Consider the following 22088-nt stretch of genomic DNA (forward strand, 5'->3'; position numbering starts at 1 on the left):
TAACCCTGAAGTATGAAATAATATAATATATATATATATATATACAGGTGCTGGTCATATAATTAGAATATCATCAAAAAGTTGATTTATTTCACTAATTCCATTCACAAAGTGAAACTTGTATATTATATTCATTCATTACACACAGACTGATATATTTCAAATGTTTATTTCTTTTAATTTTGATGATTAGAGCTTACAGCTCATGAAAGTCAAAAATCAGTATCTCAAAATATTAGAATATTACTTAAGACCAATACAAAGAAAGGATTTTTAGAAATCTTGGCCAACTGAAAAGTATGAAAATGAAAAGTATGAGCATGTACAGCACTCAATACTTAGTTGGGGCTACTTTTGCCTGAATTACTGCAGCAATGCGGCGTGGCATGGAGTCGATCAGTCTGTGGCACTGCTCAGGTGTTATGAGAGCCCAGGTTGCTCTGATAGTGGCCTTCAGCTCATCTGCATTGTTGGGTCTGGTGTCTCTCATCTTCCTCTTGACAATACCTCATAGATTCTCTATGGGGTTCAGGTCAGGCGAGTTTGCTGGCCAATCAAGCACGGTAACACTATGGTCATTGAACCAGCTTTTGGTACCTTTGGCAGTGTGGGCAGGTGCCAAGTCCTGCTGGAAAATGAAATCAGCATCTCCATAAAGCTTGTCAACAGAAGGAAGCATGAAGTGCTCTAAAATCTTCTGGTAGATGGCCGCGTTGACTGTGGACTTCAGAAAACACAGTGGACCAACACCAGCAGATGACATGGCAGCCCAAATCATCACTGACTGTGGAAACTTCACACTGGACTTCAAGCAACATGGATTCTGTGCCTCTCCACTCTTCCTTCAGACTCTGGGACCTTGATTTCCAAATGAAATGTAACATTTACTTTCATCTGAAAAGAGGACTTTGGACCACTGAGCAACAGTCCAGTTCTTTTTCTCCACAGCCCAGTTAAGATGCTTCTGACGTTGTCTCTGGTTCAGAAGTGGCTTGGTAGCCCTTTTCCTGAAGACGTCTGAGCGTGGTGACTCTTGATGCACTAACTCCAGCTTCAGTTCTCTCCTTGTGAAGCTCTCCCAAGTGTTTGAATTGGCTTTGCTTGACTGTATTCTCAAGCTTGTGGTCATCCCTGTTGCTTGTGCACCTTTTCCTACCCAAATTCTTCCTTCCAGTCAACTTTGCATTTAATATGCTTTGATACAGCACTCTGTAAACAGCCACAGCTTTCAGTAATGACCTTCTGTGACTTAGCCTCTTTGTGGAGGGTGTCAATTTTCGTCTTCTGGATCATTGCCAAGTCAGCAGTCTTCCCCATTATTGTGGTTTCAAAGAACAAGAGATACCCAGAATTTATACTGTAGGGATGGTCATTTATTCAAACTCAAATGTAAATATTCTAATATTTTGAGATACTGATTTTTGACTTTCATGAGCTGTAAGCTCTAATCATCAAAATTAAAAGAAATAAACATTTGAAATATATCAGTCTGTGTGTAATGAATGAATATAATATACAAGTTTCACTTTTTGAATGGAATTAGTGAAATAAATCAACTTTTTGATGATATTCTAATTATATGACCAGCACCTATATATATATAAAAATTAACTGTTAAAAGTAAAAAAATCTTTAGACAAAATATGAAAAAAAGTATGCAAGTATCATATTTGATACGACTTTCATAGCCCATATCATATTATATAGAAGAATATGGAGCTCATACTCGAGGAGGGGAAAGAATTTACTCCGGAGGCCCAAACTAAGGACAAATGTCAAATTTTGAAATTCTGATAGCTTATAATGTAAATCTATAACAGCATAGCAGACTAAAAATGCATGTAAATACCAGTCATGCAATTTATGGATAATTAAATAAAGCCAAGCTGTTTCAGTCCAGTACGTGTTCAACTTGAAATTCTATAAATATAAAACTTCTTACATTTACTTCATAAAAATCAGTAGAGTTCACCACAAAAACGTGTACCATGACCTGAATCAGTTGCTAAGAAATATAAACTATCAATCAGATGACAAAAAGTATGTAGTAGATTATGTACAACAGATTTTTCAAGGAAGTCCTGATTAGGCCTATGTTGATAATTTCTGACGGTTCTTATAAATTTCAATAATAAAATCACGAATGACACAGCTGGCTTTTAGGGTTAAGGTATAGTCAATTACAACTATAAGTTACAGATCTCTGTTATTTGAGATAAACTCAGTGTATTGTGGGATTCCTCTGTTGTCAGCTGTGTACGCCACAGAAGGTGTCCATCCCAGAGCGACTTGTGGATGTGGAGTCAGACGAAGACCTGAGTCCAGAAGAGAAGGAGACTCGTTCTCGCACCGTAGCAAAGATAAAAAACCTACTGTCGAAGTCGAGGTATGGTGGGAAAATAAGACTTGAGCAGATGTAAATGAAAGATGTAGTTAGATGTTGAGTCTTCTGTTGTGGTATTTCAGTATGAAGTCTATGGATGCAGAGCAGATAGATTTCAGTGAGCTGGATGAAGAGGTGCAGCAGCAGGAGAGAATCATGAGCATTCATCGAGCTCTTGCCACAGAGGCCTCCATCAAGAGGAAGCAGGTCACAGGTGAGACATTATCCAGCATCTCTGGGAACATTATAATATAGTATTTTATCATATATTTGAATATATGAATTTTAATGTTTTGTTTTGCAGCAAAAGCCATGTCTGAGTGCTAAAACGTGTTGAGAAGCTTTCTTGGGAACCCAAAGATCAAGTTGTTTTGTGTGTGTTTTTTGTACCTAATATGTATTTATAATTCTCATTCAATCATTCAGGTTCTCTTTTGCTTAGAACTTTTTATATGTGAGATTGTTTTTATTAATTTTACTGGTGAGCACTTTGAAAGTTAAACTTTCAGTTTTACAATTCTGACATAGAGTTTTTGAATTTTGCATGACATTATTTTTATCACCATGTAATCGTGACTTAAGGTACTTATTCTTTTGCAGTGTTGTGTATTATGTATAAAAATATTAAATTTTATTGAAAACTGTCATCTTCATATTATTAGATTGATCATTAAAAATTCACAATTTTTACTCTTTATTGATATTTTCCCACTCCTTTTAATACACACAGTTGACATGTCTGCAAATTTCTGTACCTCACTCTCTTGATAATTCTATAAAAATTGTCATCTACTCATCCTCATGTTTACATGAAACCATAAGTGTTGAGCAGACTGAGACCGGATCTCCATGCCTTTAATTTATAGAGAATAAACCATTCTCAACAAGACCAGGCAAGTCCGAATAACCCGACAACAGACATAATTACATTTAAAATTGAAACCCACAACTTTTCAATTTTAATGGAAATAAAAACGTGCTCTCACTCTCAATACCTCACTGGAACATTATAGGAGATCAAGACATTACAACAAAAACAATGCCATTTATGTGGATTTTACAAATGACATTTTAAAAGTCTTTTTCTTGTCATCCTTTGAGTCTGTGTGCGGATCCTCTTCCTTGAGCTCTGTGTCGGATGAATGTGTTTTCTCGTCCTTGTGTGGTTCTGATGGTGGTTCAGGGGCCTTTTCTGAACTGTCTGACTTCTCGGGCACAGCGGCGCTCACACTCTCAGCAGGTGGGTCGGGCTGTGAAGAGGAAGCACAGCAGTTCACCACAAATCAACAAGATAATTGATCGCATCTCAGTCAAAGCTTACCAGGAGTAATTCACAGTATGTTATGCCAACCCATAGCTTATAAGAGAGAGCTCTGACCTCACTAAAGCCCAGGCCACAGTGTCTCCTGTTCCTTCCAGATAACTTCCCATCCATACCCTGTTGATACTGGTGCTCAAGCGCAGCATTAATCTTCCGATCCTCTGACCCTACAGACACACAATATACCCTCTTCATTACAGACAGTTAAAGGCCATCAGCATTTTCCCATATTCCCAATGTTGCTGATATAGCGTTGATAGGCATTCAAAATATCCCCTAACAATAAAATGTCTCCCTGATGGTTGTATATCAGTATGAAACTAGATTAAGGTAGTTGTTTTATATTTTACAAGTGTAGAATGCATCCTAACCTGGTCCTATGTGCACAATAAACGACAGGACATTACCAGTGTTGTAAGGTCAGAGCAAGTACTCTTTGACCAGTGATCACTGTAGGGAAAAGGATATGTGGCGTACAGGATGTCATCTGATGGTCGCAGTCTCCACGCAACCGGGGATTTGGAAGTGTCTCATCCAACACAATAGGAGGTTGCAATCACTTTTTGAACTGTCAAGCATTCAAATCCAGCAACCCTTCACTTCCGCCCTAGAGACTCACCGCTGCGGAAATGGGACGTTGACTTGTGATCCCCAATAACAAGGCGTCCAGTGTGCTCTTTCTGTCAGTGCATGAAAACAATTGAAGCAAGAACGGATGATAGTTGTTATGTTCAAATTACATAATTGTCTGAAACAGAAATGGCTTAACAGAAAGAAATGTACCTTTCCTGCTCCCATCAGCCTCAAAAACTTCTGCTTCCTTTCGTCTGTCCCCAAATCTGCTGTCCCCCATTGTGTGGCTCCTGTCTGCATAACAGGTCAAAACAGATTCAGCTGAGTCAGAGTGTTACAGAAAAGCATATACACTTAAATGTTTTCTTATATATATATATATATATATATACACAGTATCTCACAAAAGTGAGTACACCCCTCACATTTTGGCAACCATTTTAGTATATCTTCTCAAGGGACAATACTATAGAAATTAAACTTGGACATATTTTAGAGTAGTCAAAGTGCTACTTGTTTAGCAGTAAAGATTTACTGCTGTCCTCTGAAAATAACTCAACATACAGCCATTATTGTCAAAAAAGCTGGCAACAAAAGTGAGTACACCATACGTGAAAACAGCAATACATCGTTTAACCGTGCAAAGCCACATGTCCTATTCAGCATGTTCATGTTTTTGTCTGCTTGACAGGACCATACAAATTTGTGTATCTTGTTTTAGAGCAGTTAAAATTTGGTGCTTTGAGTACAATTCTCTCATGCTGACCACTGGACGTTCAACATGGCACCTCATGACAAAGAACTCTCTGAGGATTTGAGAATTAGAATTGTTGCTCTCCACAAAGATGGCCGAGGCTATAAGAAGTTCGGGAACACCCTGAAACTGAGTAAAGTGTACAGTAAGAGTACAGTAAAGTGGCCAGTGGCATACAGAGGTTTTCCAAGACGACTTTCACTCGGAACAGGCCTGGCAAGGGTCAATCAAAGAAGTTGAGTCCTCGTGCTGTGCGTCAGGTGCAGAATCTGGCTTCAAAAAACATACGTATGACTGCTGCCAGCATTGCTTTAGAGGTTGCAGAAATGGAAGGTCAGCTTGTCGGTGCTCAGACCATACGCCGCACACTGCAACAAGTCGGTTTGCATGGCCGTCGTCCCAGCAGGAAGCTTCTTCTGAAGCTGGCTCACAAAAAAGCCTGCAAACAGTTTGCTGAAGACAACCTGTCCAAGAGCATGGATTACTGGAACCATGTCCTGTGGTCTGATGAGCCTAAGATAAACTGGTTTGGCTCAGATGGTGTCCAGCATGTGTGGTGATGCCCTGGTGAGGAGTACCAAGAAAATAGTGTCTTGTATGGTGTCAAGCATGGTGGTGGTAGCATTATGGTCTGGTCCTGCATGAGTGCTGCTGGTACCGAGGAGCTGCGGTTCATTGAGGGAAACATGGATTCCAACATGTACTGTGACATTCTGAAGCAGAAGATGATGCCCTCCCTTCAGAATCTGGGCAGAACATAATACTTAATAGTTTTCCAACATAATAATGACCCCAAACACACCGCCAAGATGACAACTGCCTTGCTGATGAAGCTGAAGGTGAAAGTGATGGAGTGGCCAAGTACGTCTCCAGACCTAAACCCTACTGAGCATCTGTGGGGCATCCTCAAGCAGAAAGTGGAGAAGCACCATGTGTCTAACATCCAACAGCTCAGTGATGTCAGTATGGAGGAGTGGAAGAAGATGCCAGCAACAACCTGTACAGCTCTGGTGAACTCCAAGCCCAGGAGGATTAAGGCAGTGCTAGATAACAATGGTGCCCCTACATAATATTGATACTTTTGACACAGTTTTGACATGTTCACTTAGGGTGTACTCATTTTTGTTGCCAGTTATTTGGACAGAAATGGCTATATGTTGAGTTATATTTAGAGGACAGTAAATTTGTACTTCTATACAAGCTGCACATTGACTACTCTAAAATATATCCAAGTTTAATTTGAGTAGTATTATCCCTTGAGAAGATATATACTACAATTGTTGCTGAAATGTGAGGGGTGTAACGTTACTCACTTTTGTGAGATACTGTGCGTGTGTGTGTGTGTATATATATATATATATATATATATATATATATATATATATATATATATATATATATATATATATATATATATATAAGAATGCAGGAAAAAGCTTAACCGACATAACCTGGAACTAAATTATCTCCTAACGTTACAGTAACGTTAGTTATTATGCAAAATTATTATTGCAGAAAACGCAATATAGTAGCAAACAGACAGTTATACACTAATAACATGCATGTATCAAATCTTCGTCACACTAATAACATTTAAAAAATAGTTACAACATATTGCTAACAATCTGCTAACACTGCTGCTTCACCAAAATGTCAGATCAGCTGTAGTAAATTTAAAAAAAGCATGATGGAAACCACATACTTTATCTGGAGATGCGGGTCGTTTCGTGCCTTTACATGTTTCGTCTGAAGAACTCATGATTTTCACAGATTCTGAACTACAGTGATCAAATAAACATCGCTTGCGCCTGCCTGCTCCCAACGTCTGCTTAACAGCTAGCAGCTAGCTTGACCCATGCGGTGCATCATGGGAGTTGTAGTTACAACGACGCGAAATCGAGTTTCCTCTACTTTTAACCTTTTTTTTAACAACAGAAAATATTTTTATTTAATCTTCTTATTTTGCTAACAAACTATTGCATACATATATGCAATTGTACATAGCCTACATAAAGGCAGAAACCACTTTTTTATGTACTACAGCAGTCTTTGGAACTATCACTTTTTAAGAAAAACAATTGAAATCTGAATGGTTGAAATCTGGATTTTGGTAGCCTATTCAAAATGTGCGCTACAACGTATTTTGAGTCAACGAGTCAATTAACTTACTCTACTGTTTTTAGAAATAGGTGGTAAACGTTCAAAACAACATCTAAGCCTTTTAGGAAGAATAGCCTAGATATTATAAACTGAAAACAGTAGAATTATATAAAAACAAATTAAATGATAATATAACAAATTATATACAAAAGAGCCAGTCTTTTATTGACTGATGTGAATTTAGATTCGTCATGTATTGCCGTTTAATCAATTAAAACAAAGTTTTACAAATGTAAATGTGGGGCAGAGCTTGGCACGGAACACAGACATCTCTCTCCCTCTCCTTTTCTGGCTCAGTGCGTTTATATAAACACATGAGGTCGTGGGTAGTCTCTCAGAGATCTGGACTGCCTGCAAATCGACTCATATCCGTCTGGGAAAAGGAGACTCACTCATCTTCTTCCAGAACAGCATCAGTTAAACACCTTCGACGATATCAAGCCATGGCTGTTACCGGCTGCTCTCAGTGCATCAAATATATGCTCTTCTTCTTAAACTTCATTTTCTGGGTGAGTTTGTTTGTTTACCAGTATTATTTTAATTTAATTACTGTTTCTTGTACTACTTGTTTCTTATACTACCACTGAACATTTCTGAGGCAATGCTTTATTGCTTTAGTTAAATTAATCTCAATGTCCTGACTTAATTCAAAGAAGTCCTCAGAGCAGAAAACATTAAGTGTCATTCTGAAAGTTCTTCTTGTGAGTCTACTGACTCTGTAAACAATCGTCCCATTTGAAGTGATTAGATGTGCTTTGGGTTTTTTTTTTTTTTTTTTACACTGTTTATGTTGTTAAACTAGAGTTTAAGGACATTTAGAACACAGTCTATACATGAACTGTAATGTCAGAGATAATTATAGGTTTCTGTGCAAAATATTTTGTGAAGCATACAATAAGTCTCTTTTGGGTCTCACAGTCAGCTAAATGGTAGTCAGTGTTTTTCTTGTGAATGTATTCCTAGACATGAAGAAAATGTGTCTCAGGCTCCAGAGAGCCTCCTGTAGAGTGAGGGTTAGCTGTGGCTTTGCTGTATTTTTACACTCTCTATAATTATGTCCATGTGCTGTAGGGACACCATAACATAAATACACCATAAAAGAACAGAGAGAGAAAATCACATGTGGACAAGTTGTTTAAAAAATAGAGTAAATTTAGTAAAATGAGACACTTATTCATATTAAAGACTTTTTTATAACTCGAGCTGCAATTCTGCTGCAATCACTTTATAAAATGTTTTACTCTCTGCAGAGCTTATTTTGACTAAAACATCACATGATGTTCAAACAATGACATCACAGAGTAAAACTAATCATGAGTTTTGAGGAATGTCTAATTAGCATTTAGCAGCAAGACAAACATTATGGAATAACATTCATTACTGAAAATAAATAATGTTTACACCAATTCAGAGTGCTAAAAATAAAAGTCATGTCATTTTTCAGACTCATTTTAATAAAAGCCTACACATTTAAATTTGTGTTTTCAATCAAGACCTTTAACTTGCATGAGAATGATGTTGTGTGATATCATATCCACAGCGCCAATTCCAACCCCTCTCGAGATACGTATTGTTTCCCGTCATTGTACTTTACATGCTGCCAACACAAAAATATATTGGCCTGGCTTCCACAATTCTGTGACTTAAGCTGCCGCTTCCTGCTCTGCGAATTACAAAAAAATAAACAAACAAAAAGGTATCACAGAGGACTGACTCTCAGAGCTGAAGTGGACCCCCCACCCTTTTCTTGTGCGTGAATAACACTAAACCTGTCAAAAGTTTCTTCCCCAAATGCAGGAAGAAATGACCTCTGGAATGACCTCAGGAAAAAGAATTGAAACAAACATTTCTGGGTGATGACATCTGTTGAGGGATTTTAAATTCCAGTCTTTAATCAGTAAAAGTATTTAAATGGTGTATCTATGCTGAAAAGTGCTAGTAAACATTCTGGGGTTTTTTTCTTTTCATCTTCTCTTATTTTTAGCTGGCTGGTGGTGTGATTTTGGGTGTAGCTCTATGGCTTCGCCATGACAATCAAACCAGCAACCTCCTAATGCTGCAGTTTGAGGGGAATCAAGCACCAGGAACCTTTCATATCAGTAAGTGATTGCCACTCACAATCTAAAGGGGGCTAAACACTAAACCATTGATCACAAAGTCGATTTCTATATACAGTTATGGCCAAAAATATCGGCACCTTTGGTAAATATGATCAAAGAAGGCTGTGAAAATTAATCTGCATTGTTAATCCTTTTGATCCTTTTTTTTTAAATCACAAAAATCTAACCTTTCATTGGATAATAAGAATTTAAAATGGGGGGAAATATCATTATGAAATAAATGTTTTTCTCTAATACACATTGGCCACAATTAACAGCACCCTTTTATTCAATACTTTTTGAAACCTCCATTTGCCAGTTTAACAGCTCTAAAGTTTCTCCTATAATTCCTGATGAGGTTAGAGAACACCTGACAAGAGATCAGAGACCATTCCTTCATCCAGAATCACTCCAGACCCTTTAGATTCCCAGCTCCATGTTGGTGCTTCTTCTCTTCAGTTCACCCACTCATTTTCTATAGGGTTCAGGTCAGAGGACTGGAATGGCCAGCAGAAGCTTGGTTTTGTGCTCAGTGACCCATTTTTGTGTTGTTTTTGAGGTTTGTGTTTGGATTATTGTACGGTTGGAAGATCCAAACATGGCCCATTATAAGATTTCTAACAGAGTCAGTCACTTATTGATTTTTTATCTGTTGGTATTTGATAGAATCCATGATGCCATGTGTCTAAACAAGATGTCCAGGACCTCCAGCAGAAATATAGGCCCACAACATCAAAAATACAGCAGTATATTTCATTGTACACATGGGGTACTTTTTATCCCTGTGTTCACCAAACCCATCTTGAGTGTTTGCTGCTAAAAAGCTCATTTTTTAGTTTCATCTGACCATAGAAGCCAGTCCTATTTGAAGTTCCAGTCTTGTCTGATAACTGAATATGCTGGAGTTTGTTTTTGGATGAGTGAGGAGAATTTTTCTTGAAACCCTCCCGAACAACATGTGGTGATGTAGGTGCTGTTTGACAATTTTTTTTAAAGGTTTTCTGACCCAGAGACTCAACTATTTTCTGCTATTCTCCAGTTGTGGTCCTTGGAGAGTCTTTAGCCGCTCAAACTCTCCTTCTCACCATGCGTTAGGATGATATAGACGCACGTCCTCTTCCAGGCAGTTTCGTAACATTTTATGTTGATTGGGAATTCTTAATTATTGCCCTGATGGTGGAAATGGGAATTTTCACTGCTCTAGCTCTTTTCTTAAAGCCACTTCACTAATTTGTGAAGCTCAATTATCTTTTGCTGCACATCAGAAATATATTCTTTGGTTTTTCTCATTGTCATGGATGATTAAGGGAATTTGGGCTTTGTTTTCCGTCCTATTTATATTTCTGTGAAACAGGAAGCCGTGGCTGGATAATTTCATGTTCATAATCACCCTGGAGTGCTCAAAATTGTGAATATGAATGGAATATACTTCAGAGATATTTTACTCAAGAATTTCTAGGGGTGCCAATAATTGTGTTCAACATGTATTTAAGAAAAACATTTATTTCATAATGATATTTCCCCCCATTTAAATTCTTATTATCCAATGAAAGGTTAGATTTTTGTGAATGTTTTAAATAAAAGATCAAAGTGATTAACAATTCAGATTAATTTTCACAGCCTTCTTTGATCATATTTAACAAGGGTGCCAAAATTTTTGGCCATGACTGTATTAAGTATAAAGATTAATATTAAGTTCAATAATAAAACAATCATCAGTTTTAAGAATGGAACCAACAGCTGCTTCATCCCTCAAATAGGTTCAGATTTAAAATGTTAACTACTTTAGTTCCAATTATCCAACCTTGTTATTTAAACTAGCCACCCAAACCCTACTATCATAACCCTCTGAAAATTATCGAGCCCATTCATTTCCGACCTAAATGCTCACTTATGCCCAATGTTGTTAATTATATACTCTCTTACAGTATAATTTAGATACTGAACATTTATTTGGACTGTGCATTGTAATATTTCAGATTTAGGAACTTGTTCATCATCATGTTGGGGCTTATTTAACACTTTGCTCATGTATTTTTTATTATATGTAATTCTGTACGATGTTGTTTCAAGTAATGGATCACAAGACCAGTCATAAGGGATTAATTTTTTTTATTATTTTTTTAAAAACCTGAAAGCTGAATAAATAAGCTTTCCATTGATGTATGGTTTGTGATAGGACAATAGTTGGATACAATAGATACAACTATTTGAATATCTGGAATCTGAGGATGGAAAAAAATTCTAAATATTTAGAAAATAGCCTTTAAAGTTGTCCAAATGAAGTTCTTAGCAATGCATATTACTAATCAAAAATTAAGTTTTGATATATTTACGGTAGGAAATTTACAAAATATCTTCATGGAACATGATCTTTACTTAATATCCTAATGATTTTTGGCATAAAAGATAAATGTACAATTTTGACCCATATAATGTATTTTTGGCTATTGCTACAAATATACCCATGCTAAGACTGGTTTTGTGGTCCAGGGTCACATTTTTAAAATTATTATTATTATAAATTATTATGTATTTCTACTTCTGCTTACAAAAAAATGATAAAAGAGGCATACAGAATAATTGAATGACATACAGCATGTGTACATAATTCATAAATTAAGTAAACATAATAGAACTTGAACAAGGAATGCAGTGATTTACAAAATACCTTTATGCTGAATGTAATATATAAATAGTGACATTTATGCATAAATAATAATAACAATGACTTATTATTATTATTGTACATTATATTATATAATACTTACATTTAATGGAATTAATTCAGACATTTAGTTATATATTCTTCTTATTTTTATTATTATTAATAATTAGTAGTAGTAGTGGTGGTGATTTTTATTTAGAATTTTCTTTTTCTTCTTTCTTTCTTTCTTTCTTCCTTTTTTCATTCTTTCTAATAATTTAAACAAATAACAACAAACTAAACGACTGGGCAAAATATCGTACTAGATGCTGTTGCTGTTATTATAGTTTGTTAATATGCATGCTCAAGAAGCCTTTGCAACTGTGAGCTTTGAGAAACAATTACTCTTAAAATAGAAGAGCATGTCTCATCAAAAAATGGAAATAGGAAACTGGGTTTAAGCTGGGCTCTGAGAGGGCCACTAAATCACTGTGTGTGTGTGTGTGTGTGTGTGTGTACCTACTTAACCATATTTTGGGGACAAATTTCTACCCAAAAGTGAGCTAAACCTGACAAAATCTCCAAAAACCTCCCTTTGGGTATGTCCTCATTTGTAAAACTGGAATAAACAAAAGTTTTTTTTTAAATTGTAAAAATGCAGAACATTTTCTGTATGGGTTTAGGTGTAGGGTTGGTGTAGGGCGATAGAATATACAGTTTGTACAGTATAAAAACCATTACACCTATGGAGAGTCCCCATTTAGATAGCTAAGTACCAGTAAACCTGTGTGTGTGTGTGTGTGTGTGTGTGTGTACCTGGAATTCCTACATTGTGGGGACATTTTTTGGTCCCCATGAGGAAAACAGCTTATAAATCATACAGAATTTTTTTTTTTTTTTAAATCTAAGAATGCAGAGAGTTTTGTGTGAGGGGTAGGTTTAGGTAAGGGGATAGAAAATACAGTTTGTACAGTATAAAAACCATTACGTCTATGGAATGTCTCCATAAGATATGGAAACCTAACGTGTGTGTGTGTGTGTGTGTGTGTGTGTGTGTGTGTACAAGTATATTTAAACAACTATGATGGCAGCAGCACAATATCATTGCATAAGAGCTTTGATCCTGTTTGTCATGTAGTCAGATGGAGTCATGTTGTCGTTCTTGTATTTTCTTTAATAACACTGCATTCTGCAGCTTTCACATGAAGTCAGTGATTCTCCAGACACTCCCACAGGGTGTTTTAAAAGAACCAGAGAAAGACTAAAAGTTACCACAGGGCGTGTTCATACTCCACCCATGTGTGTGTGCACACACACTCACGTTTACGCACTTAACCACAGCAGATGTACGCAGAGTTCAGTGGCAGAAGGTCAGCATGTTGTGGGCACTAGTGTAGAGTTTGCGCCCATTCATTTTTGTTGAAAGCATTGGGTTGTCTCTCTCCACTCAGTATAAGTACATGGAGGAACCAGAGCTCCGCCTGTTTCTTTTTATAGCAGCAACAACCTTTTCTGATTAAAGAAGTTAGGGTTGTTGGTCTGGCCCACCCAGAGAAAGAAGAGAGAGATGAAGCGTTCCCCTCCCACTGCTACTGAACATCCGTGTAATTGAAAAAGCCCTGCTCATGTGCCCGTTACACCACAAATTAGAATGAGCAGTGCTTGGACTCACTCAAGTGCTGGTTAGACAGCCCTAAAAATATGTTCAAGCGCGGCCGCTGCAGCAGATCATTATAGCTTATAGAGGAATCTGGCTGAAGAATACTTACAGATTCCTAAATATAAGTTTTGAACAGAGAGTGGAGCTTGTAGCTGTGTATTTTGCGCAAGGAGACATGTATATGAAAGAGGATACACATCATATACTTGAGGATATATGATACACGTATATATATCATATACTTAACTTTTTTGTCTTATGTAACCCCATAGTTGGATCAGTAAGTTAACAGTTGACAGTGACCATTGACTTCCATAGTATGGAAAAAATACCGTAGAAGTCAATGGCTACCGTCAGCCAACATTCTTCAAAAAATATCTTTTGTGTTCAACAGAAGAAAATAGGTTTGGAACAAGTGATGACAGAATTTTCATTTTTGGGTGAACTATCCTTTTAAGTCCTACCTAATATGCATTTAAACTATAATAAATATCCATTAAATTGCAGTTAAGTGTCTGAAAATATTACATTCAGTATCCACTTCAGCATATTTTTTTAAAGTTTATAATTTCTGTATAAGTATAAAATATGTGGATGTTATGGATGTTACCAATGCGTGTTGCTATGCAGCTACTAGAATATTCTTTTAGAAATTGTTATTTTAGTGCATTGCTATATGGTTGTTAGGGTGATCAGAGTGGTTGCTGAATTGTTAGGGTGTTGTGGGTGAACAGCCAAATCTCTTAATATAGGTGTATGGTATTTTTTTGTGCATATTTTATGCAGCTCAAACCGAATATTCTTTATGGGTTTAGGAAAATCAAACAACACCACCAACAAAAACCCTTTAGTATGAACAGTAATAATACTTTTTCAGTAAATTTACAGGGAATCTGAAAAGCAGATGGTGTTTAGAGATGGGTTTGTTTTCAGATGCAGTTGTGAGAGTCTGATGGAGAACAGAGAGCAAATCTGGCTCTGTTATGTACAGGGTTCCTGTTTAGACTAGATCTTCCTTTGCCTGTTTATAGTTTGTATGGTGAAGTGCTCTTTTACCTAAAGCCTGAGATTCTCTCTCTCTCTCTCTCTCTCAATTCAATTCAATTCAATTCAATTCAATTCAATTCAATTCAAGTGTGCTTTATTGGCATGACAAAAACTATACATTTGTATTACCAAAGCAATTGCAGCTGGGCTGCTTATAAATAGTGCATATATGTATTAACAAAGAAAGAAAAAGAATAATAGTAATAATAATATATAAAAAGTATTAAGCATGTAGTGCAAAATGAATTACTAATGTAGCCTATGTAAGTATATAAACTAGAAAAGAAAAAAGAAAAATAAGATAAGGGATTAGATAGATTTACAGAAGCAAAATGTATCTCTCTCTCTCTCTCTCTCCAGGGATTAAAGTTCTCCGTCTCTACGACGGATTTCCGTTCATTGCAAAGAGTCTACTACGGATTTCCGTCAATTGCAGGATTCCCGCCTGTCTTTAATTTCTTAAATTCACTTTTCATAATTTTAATGCCGTAAATAGGCTTAAATTTCTCAAAGTGTACTAAATGTCTTAATGTTAGCTTGAATAGGTTTTAAATCAGGGAAAGACGAGGTGTATTCAGCCTGCTGAGGGGGATGTGATCAAAGCCTGGAGTGGAGTGAAAGCTCGTTCCTCTCTCCGCTCGAAGCGTTCTGTATTCACTCCGCTGTGGATCCACTCCGGGTTTTCTGTTCCCGCTCACGGAAAAACTGCTGCGCGTTCACTCCATTAGTTATTAGGGATAACGGGGAAAATGAGGGGAAAAGAAACGTAGCGCATTGTTGTTGTTGTTCTGCCGGCACACCAAAAATCATCCCCGCCATGGCTGCAGCTTCTCACAGACAACACAGTAACGCCGCTCGCATCATTCACAGTCGGGTTATTATCAGAGAACAGCGCGGGATTGCGGCTATTACCGGTAATAATCATTCTACAGATTCCCGCAGGTTCCGACGGAATGTATCACATTTGCACCTGCTTTTGAGTCTTGATAACTCACTCGCGCGCTCTCATTTTCTGTGCACAGATCGCGATAAGGAGAGTGACAGCTTTTAGTAATTATTAAGGGAGTTTGCAAATGTGATATTGATTTAATACAACAGATCAATAAACAAATACTGCATGATTTTGCTCTATATCATCAACGAAAATAGTTCTAAATGAAGTAACAGCTGAGCCGCTGCGCATCTATAAAAGAAAACACGGCGGTGTTTCTTTCATGAATGAAAGTGCGTTTTTGATTCATGATTAACCATTCATAAAGACAGTGCCTGCGTCCCAATGTGCATACTATCCATCCTAAATTCTGTGTGGTAGTAGTAATTTTCAATACTATTTAGGGCAAATAGGGTGGGTAGTATGCATATTGGGACGCAGGGAGTGAATGAATCATCCGTTCGAACGAATCAATTGAATGAATGATTCAGTGAAGAAATCATTGACTTGCCGCCACCTGCTGGAGGTTTCAGTTTCACTTTTAGCGTATAATTTCAGTTATTTAAATCATTTAATATTTCTGTATTCAAAATTTTATATTTAAAACATTAATCTCCACATTAATCTATTAATTTAATTGTACTCATGCCACCTCTGAGCCTCATTAAACGTCTGAAAATGTACAAACCACTTTTGTGTTCTTCTGTGCCACCTCTGTAGTCAAATTAATTTTTTATTAATACTAATTTCATATGATTGGTAACTTATTTGTATAATTCTACTACTTATATTGTTTTAAATAGAAATATTAAAAAGCTTATAAACATAAATTTTTGAATTTGACAGATGAAAATAATGCCATTGCAAAGGTAAAAAGAAAATACCCCTGTAAGTCACTTTAAGGAGTCAAATGTCACCTCGTATTAGGAAGGCTAATTTTTGATTATCGATCAGAAGGTGCTCCTAAATTTTTTAAATTAGGAGGACAAGCACTCCTAAAAAGTAAGCACAGAGCCATGTGTAACATATTAGATCTGTGCATGAGGTCTTAAAGAGACAGCAGCCTAAATAAACCTGCTGCTGTCTTTCATTATACAGTGAAGACTATCCAGTGTTATTTTACAGTTGAATAGATTATAGTTAGACCTAACTGAAAAATATTAAGTACTGATAATTTAATTTGTATCTTGTTATTGTTTTTGTTTGTACTATTGATTGTCATTAATTTATTTGTTCTTATTTTATTATTTACTATTTACTTGTATTATTTAGTTAAAATAAATTTGATTCTGAGTGCAGGTGATTCTTGGGTGGGGAGGGGGCGTGGTCCATGGGAAATAGTCCTGCCACCACAGCTGGAAAACATCCTAGAGGAAACACTGCATACATTTAATAAAATTAGAAAAATGCATTTACAAAGGCAAAAAGAAAATGCCCCTGTAAATCACTTTGAGTCAAATGTCACCTTGTATTACGAAGGCTAATTTTTGATGCAAATTTTTTTATTATTGATTAGAAGGTGCTCCTAATTTTTTTTTAAATTAGGAGGACAAGCGCTCCAAATTACAAGAAGAAAAACACGGCTCTTAAACTGGGTGTGTGACCGGTATGGCTGTGGAATGGGGTTTGGCCGAGGAAAAATGTTCAGTCAAAAGATTTTTTTTTTGCTTTAACCCCTGGTCTCTCTCTCTCTCTCTCTCTCTCTCTCTCTCTCTCTCTCTCTCTCTCTCTCTCTCTCTCTCTCTCTCTCTCTCTCTCTCTCTCTTGCAGCATTTAAAGTTACTGCTATGGTAAATCAAACAGGAAAATCCACATTAGCTTTTTCCCATTTGTATTGTTTGTCAGAATTTCACTGCCAACAACAAAATGTGACCCTGGACCACAAAACCAGTCTTAAGTCGCTGGGGTATATTTGTAGCAATAGCCAAAAATACATTGTATGGGTCAAAATTATCTATTTTTCTTTTATGCCAAAAAGATCATGTTCCATGAAGATATTTGGTAAATTTCCTACCGTAAATATATTAAAACTTAATTTTTGATTAGTAATATGCATTGCTAAGGACTTAATTTGGACAACTTTAAAGGCAATTTTCTAAATATTTTGATTTTTTTGCACCCTCAGATTCCAGATTTTCAAATTGTTGTATCTCGGCTAAATATTGTCCTATCCTAACAAACCATACATCGAAAAATTGACCCTTATGACTGGTTTTGTGGTCCAGGGTCACAAATGAGCAAAGAGAAGATTAGACTTAACAAGCTCAGCTTTGAGTAGCAAGAAAATGTAAGACAAAAAAAAAATATATATAGCAGTTACTTCTAATTTATTTAGAGCTATATTTTATTTATCAATAATGTATTAATCTATCTTTCAATATGACTGTTTGATGTCTGCAGTTTCAGATACACTCAAATTTATACTGAGAGGGTTCAAAATGTGTGATAATGGTTAACACTGCTGCACACATGCCATCTAGTGGCAACATACTGCATTAACTGCAGTTACTTAAGTTATTTCTACAAATCTCAACAGTTGTTCATAAAAATGAGGAATGAGTGCTATAGAAACTGCATGAACATGGGAAATTAATATGAATCTCTGATAATGATGTTAAGCTCATACATGCATTGTTTCTGTTGCTTTTTCAGGTGTGTATGTTCTCATAGCGATTGGGGCTGTAATGATGTTTGTGGGGTTCCTTGGTTGTTATGGAGCTATTCAAGAATCTCAGTGTCTCTTAGGAACGGTGGGTTTTTACTCAATTCACACTATTCATGCTGCATGCCTTTAAGAGATTTACAATTCAACTTCATAAGAGCTTTACAATAACTAAACTACACTTTACTTGTGATTAAAAAATATAGGAGTAGTTTAACTTTAGCCAGTAGCATTTGATAATGATGATGATGATGCAGTTTTTGACTATAATGGCATGTATTATTTCCTCAAAAGTTCAAATTCATCCATAAAAATTAATAACCATTGCTTTATGCATTAATTGTTCAATAATTTCATTAGATTATTTTAGCAGATGACAATACCCTTGTGAAAAAGCATTAATATACTTTATTACAATTTCTATTGAAAGTTGTATGTCAAATATTAAATTGTGTTTGTAATTACATATTGTTTTGTAATTACACATGCAATGATAAAGTTCTACATTTCTGAACTTATACATATAAAGTATATTAACTTTCAAAGTGCACTCTCCTTAAGCACACCTAAATGGATTTTTATTTCATTAATATTATATTATCTGCAAGTACTTAAAAAAAAAAAAACTTACTTTAAAGATTTAAAGTACACTAAAACTGCACATTCAACACAAATAAGCACAATTTTTCACAAGGGTAGTCATGATGTCAATTTGTTGTCCAATCCAGAAGGCTAATTCGCTAAAGTTAATATCCATTTAAAAAAAAGAGAAAAACTGAGGTCTGTGTTTAACATGAAAAGATTATTTGAAGAGATGTTTCATGTTTTCTTCTACACACAGTCTTACCTGGCTTAAACGTTCTTCCTATTCCAGTGTTTCTTTCTTCATCATACAGTCTATCTCTTTTTCTTCCTCAGTTCTTCACATGTTTAGTGATCCTCTTCGCCTGTGAGGTGGCAGCAGGAATATGGGGCTTTATTAACAGGGACACGGTAAGGCTAAACATACTGTACACGTACACTCAGTAAATCTGTAGTTTAAGACTTCATTTTAAGACTTTCACTCTCTCACTTTCTGTCTGTCCAGATCTCCACTGAGCTCATTAACTTCTATGATGCTGCATACATTAAAGCTGTGGATCCTGTGGATACAACATCCAGACAGGCAGCTTCCAAAGTTCTGGAGGTCTTCCATGACTCAGTGAGTAGCCAAAATCTATTCCTTCATCAAAATCCTTCATTTTGGACAGTTAATAATCCCTGTCACTGATTTTTCTCTTTCTCAATATCTAGCTGGATTGCTGTGGTAAAGGGGATGAAAATCAACTTTTCACAGTTGTGCAGGCTTCTCTGTGTCCCAAAAAGACATTCCCACTTGACCCGCTCATCTCCCAGGTATCTTCTGTATGTTTAAGACCATGATAGAGAGCTCATTTCAATTCAGCCTGATCTGGAGGCAAGAATGTAAACACATAACCAATATATTTCTATGAAAGAGTCCAGTTTCTCGAAAGCATATTTTGATGGACTGTTATGGTTTTTACTCCTCTAGTGTTCTTCACTTTTCGGTTGATTCTTATGAAAAGATTCTTAATGACGTCAGGCCAAATTTAGTCTTAAGATGATCTTTTGTAAATGTTATTTTTATTTTGTTGTTTTGTCAAATTTTTATTTATTTTTTTCACTTGCTTAATAGTTTTCACAATCAACAGATTTAAGTCAAGTCAAGTCACCTTTATTTATATAGCGCTTTTACAATACAGATTGTGTCAAAGCACTTAACAGTATCAAATTGGAGGATAGAGTGTCAGTAATGTATAATGATAAGATTAAACACTCAATTTTCAGTTAAAGGCATTTCATTATTGAATTCAGAGATGTCATTGTCTAGCTCAGTTTAGTTTAAATAGTATCTGTGCAATCAAATCGGCGATAATCGCTAGAAATTAAGTGTCCCCAACTGAGCAAGCCAGAGGCGATTTACTGTGATTCTAAGCAATTCAAACCTTAAAGGGATAGTTCACCCAAAAATGAGAATTCTGTCATTAATTACTCACCCTCATGTTGCTCCAAACCCGTAAGACCTTCGTTCATCTTCAGAACACAAATTAAGATATTTTTGATGAAATCCAAGAGCTTTCTGTCCCTGCATAGACAGCAACAGAACTACCATGTTCAAGGCCCAGAAAGGTAGTAAAGATATCTTTAAAAATCTACGAGAATACTTTTTGTGCACAAAGTAAAAAATAACAGTTTTATTCAACAATTTCTTCTCTTCCATTTCAGTCTTTGACACAAATTCATGAGAGTCCCACAATGCATTCGTTGCACACAAAAGGTAGCTTCATAAAGTTAAGGCTGAACCACTGATGTCACATGGACTATTTTAACGATATCCTTACTACCGTTACAGGCCTTGAACATGGTAGTTCTGTTGCTGTCTATGCAGGGTCAGAAATCTGTTGGACTTCATCAAAAACATCTTAATTTGTGTTCTGAAGATGAACGAAGGTCTTACGGGTTTGGAACGGCATGTTAGAATTAATGACAGAATTTTCATTTTTGGGTGAATTAACCCTTTAATGCATTTTGTAAATATGCACTATAAATGAAATCAAATAGATGCAAATAGTTAATAATAAGCTATGCCATGATATTTTGCAAAAATCTTACCTGTTTCATTTATGTATGCATCACGTTTATAGTTTGTTTATTTTAAAACTATGTAATCCAAATGCATAGAAATTTTAAATGCAGTTCATATACATAAATGTAAAATTAGGCCTAAATATTGTTTGCGTTTAGTTGGAATTACACTAAATTATAACCAAAACAAACAATCTTATAAAAAGGGATATTTTGATAGCTGACAGATTGTAAATAGACTAATGTATTGATGTTGTGCGCTTCAGAGTTGCCACACAAAGCTAAGGGACCTATTCACTGAGAAACTCCATGTCATTGGATTGGCCGCCCTAGTGATTGCTGTCATTATGGTGAGAATGAACACACACATGCACAATTACAGACTTGTGCTAGGAATAACTAAAGACAGATGTGTGTGTAATTTCTCTCTGCTGTGTGTCTAGGTTTTTGAGATGATCTTCACCATGGTCCTCTGCTGTGCAATCCGCAATGCTCCTGCATATTGAGTTGCTGGATGATGACCAGCCTGATCAACAATGTTTGATTTTGGTAGTGATGGGCAGGAGGCCATTTCACTTCTGCCTTTTCTCTCTTTTCAAGTTCAAGTGTCCACACACTGAACATTGATCCCTGTGTTTGTAGAGAGGACTTCCTATGTGAATACATCAAAATACAACACCAAGGGCTATTATAAATAAACCAGTAACTGATATCAGGGAGGAGGAAAATGTGATTGACAGTAATATGGATAACTTTGCTTTTATGTTGTATTGTTTTACTTTTATTTAATCATTTTATTAAATTTGCTCTTATGGTCTATTGTTCAACTTTTAGTAGTAAAAGTGCTTCAACACACTCTACAAGTGTGTGTGCGTGCTTATTTGTGAAGTAAATCATTGTTATGTTTATAGAGAGATAAACATTAACCTATGAATCCATTATGCAACAAGTCAATTTGTGTCTTCTGAGAACGCATATCATACATTTACCAGCCCATAATGATGATGTCATGATAATCGAATGATAACCCACATGAAACAAATCAAACTTTACCCAATGAGCCTGTGGTATTTTTATTTTGTGGACATACAGTTTATTTCTAATAAACCCTCTAATTAAAAAATGCTGCCAAATTATTGTGTTATGAATATTGTGTTAATAATGTATTGAATCTTACCTTATTTAAAGCATATTTGCATAAAGTT

At 36.0% G+C, this 22088-nt stretch overlaps 3 protein-coding genes across 15 annotated transcripts in view; 2 read left to right on the forward strand and 1 right to left on the reverse strand.

Moving 5' to 3' along the window:
- plekha7a (pleckstrin homology domain containing, family A member 7a) overlaps positions 1-3080 on the forward strand; it is a 97936-nt gene extending 94856 nt beyond the window's left edge. For all 13 annotated transcript variants that reach the window (XM_058752411.1, XM_058752413.1, XM_058752414.1 and 10 more), the window contains 3 exons: positions 2253-2386; positions 2467-2597; positions 2688-3080. In XM_058752411.1, coding sequence (XP_058608394.1) covers positions 2253-2386; positions 2467-2597; positions 2688-2710 — 288 coding nt within the window. In that variant the 3' untranslated portion in view covers positions 2711-3080. The remainder of the gene's footprint in view (positions 1-2252; positions 2387-2466; positions 2598-2687) is intronic.
- c18h11orf58 (chromosome 18 C11orf58 homolog) lies at positions 3054-6919 on the reverse strand. The gene is made up of 5 exons (XM_058752426.1): positions 6734-6919; positions 4488-4571; positions 4324-4384; positions 3762-3871; positions 3054-3633 (listed from the first exon to the last, which is right to left on the reverse strand). The coding sequence occupies exons 1-5, from the start codon at positions 6788-6790 to the stop codon at positions 3430-3432; spliced, it is 516 nt and encodes a 171-aa protein (XP_058608409.1). The 5' UTR covers positions 6791-6919; the 3' UTR covers positions 3054-3429.
- Positions 6920-7039: 120 nt separating this feature from the next.
- cd81b (CD81 molecule b) lies at positions 7040-22008 on the forward strand. Its single transcript, XM_058752425.1, has 8 exons — positions 7040-7700; positions 9176-9290; positions 18228-18325; positions 19156-19230; positions 19325-19438; positions 19531-19632; positions 21150-21233; positions 21327-22008. Exons 1-8 carry the CDS (start codon positions 7428-7430, stop codon positions 21387-21389), a joined length of 924 nt encoding a protein of 307 aa, XP_058608408.1. The 5' UTR covers positions 7040-7427; the 3' UTR covers positions 21390-22008.
- Positions 22009-22088: the final 80 nt, after the last annotated feature.

This window comes from Onychostoma macrolepis, chromosome 18 (genome assembly GCF_012432095.1).
Source record: "Onychostoma macrolepis isolate SWU-2019 chromosome 18, ASM1243209v1, whole genome shotgun sequence".
Lineage (NCBI taxonomy): Eukaryota > Metazoa > Chordata > Actinopteri > Cypriniformes > Cyprinidae > Onychostoma > Onychostoma macrolepis.

Bases quoted from the DNA above. Each gene is read 5' to 3' on its own strand.
- c18h11orf58 (XM_058752426.1), bottom strand. From the start codon at position 6,790: ATGAGTTCTTCAGACGAAACATGTAAAGGCACGAAACGACCCGCATCT. The intron at 4,385-4,487 runs GTACATTTCTTT...ATGCACTGACAG, and splicing joins GGCTGATGGGAGCAGGAAAG to AAAGAGCACACTGGACGCCT. The intron at 3,634-3,761 runs GTCAGAGCTCTC...TCCTCTTCACAG, and splicing joins GTGGCCTGGGCTTTAGTGAG to CCCGACCCACCTGCTGAGAG.
- cd81b (XM_058752425.1), top strand. From the start codon at position 7,428: ATGTGGGGCAGAGCTTGGCACGGAACACAGACATCTCTCTCCCTCTCC. The intron at 7,701-9,175 runs GTGAGTTTGTTT...TCTTATTTTTAG, and splicing joins TCTTAAACTTCATTTTCTGG to CTGGCTGGTGGTGTGATTTT. The intron at 18,326-19,155 runs GTGGGTTTTTAC...TTTCTTCCTCAG, and splicing joins CTCAGTGTCTCTTAGGAACG to TTCTTCACATGTTTAGTGAT.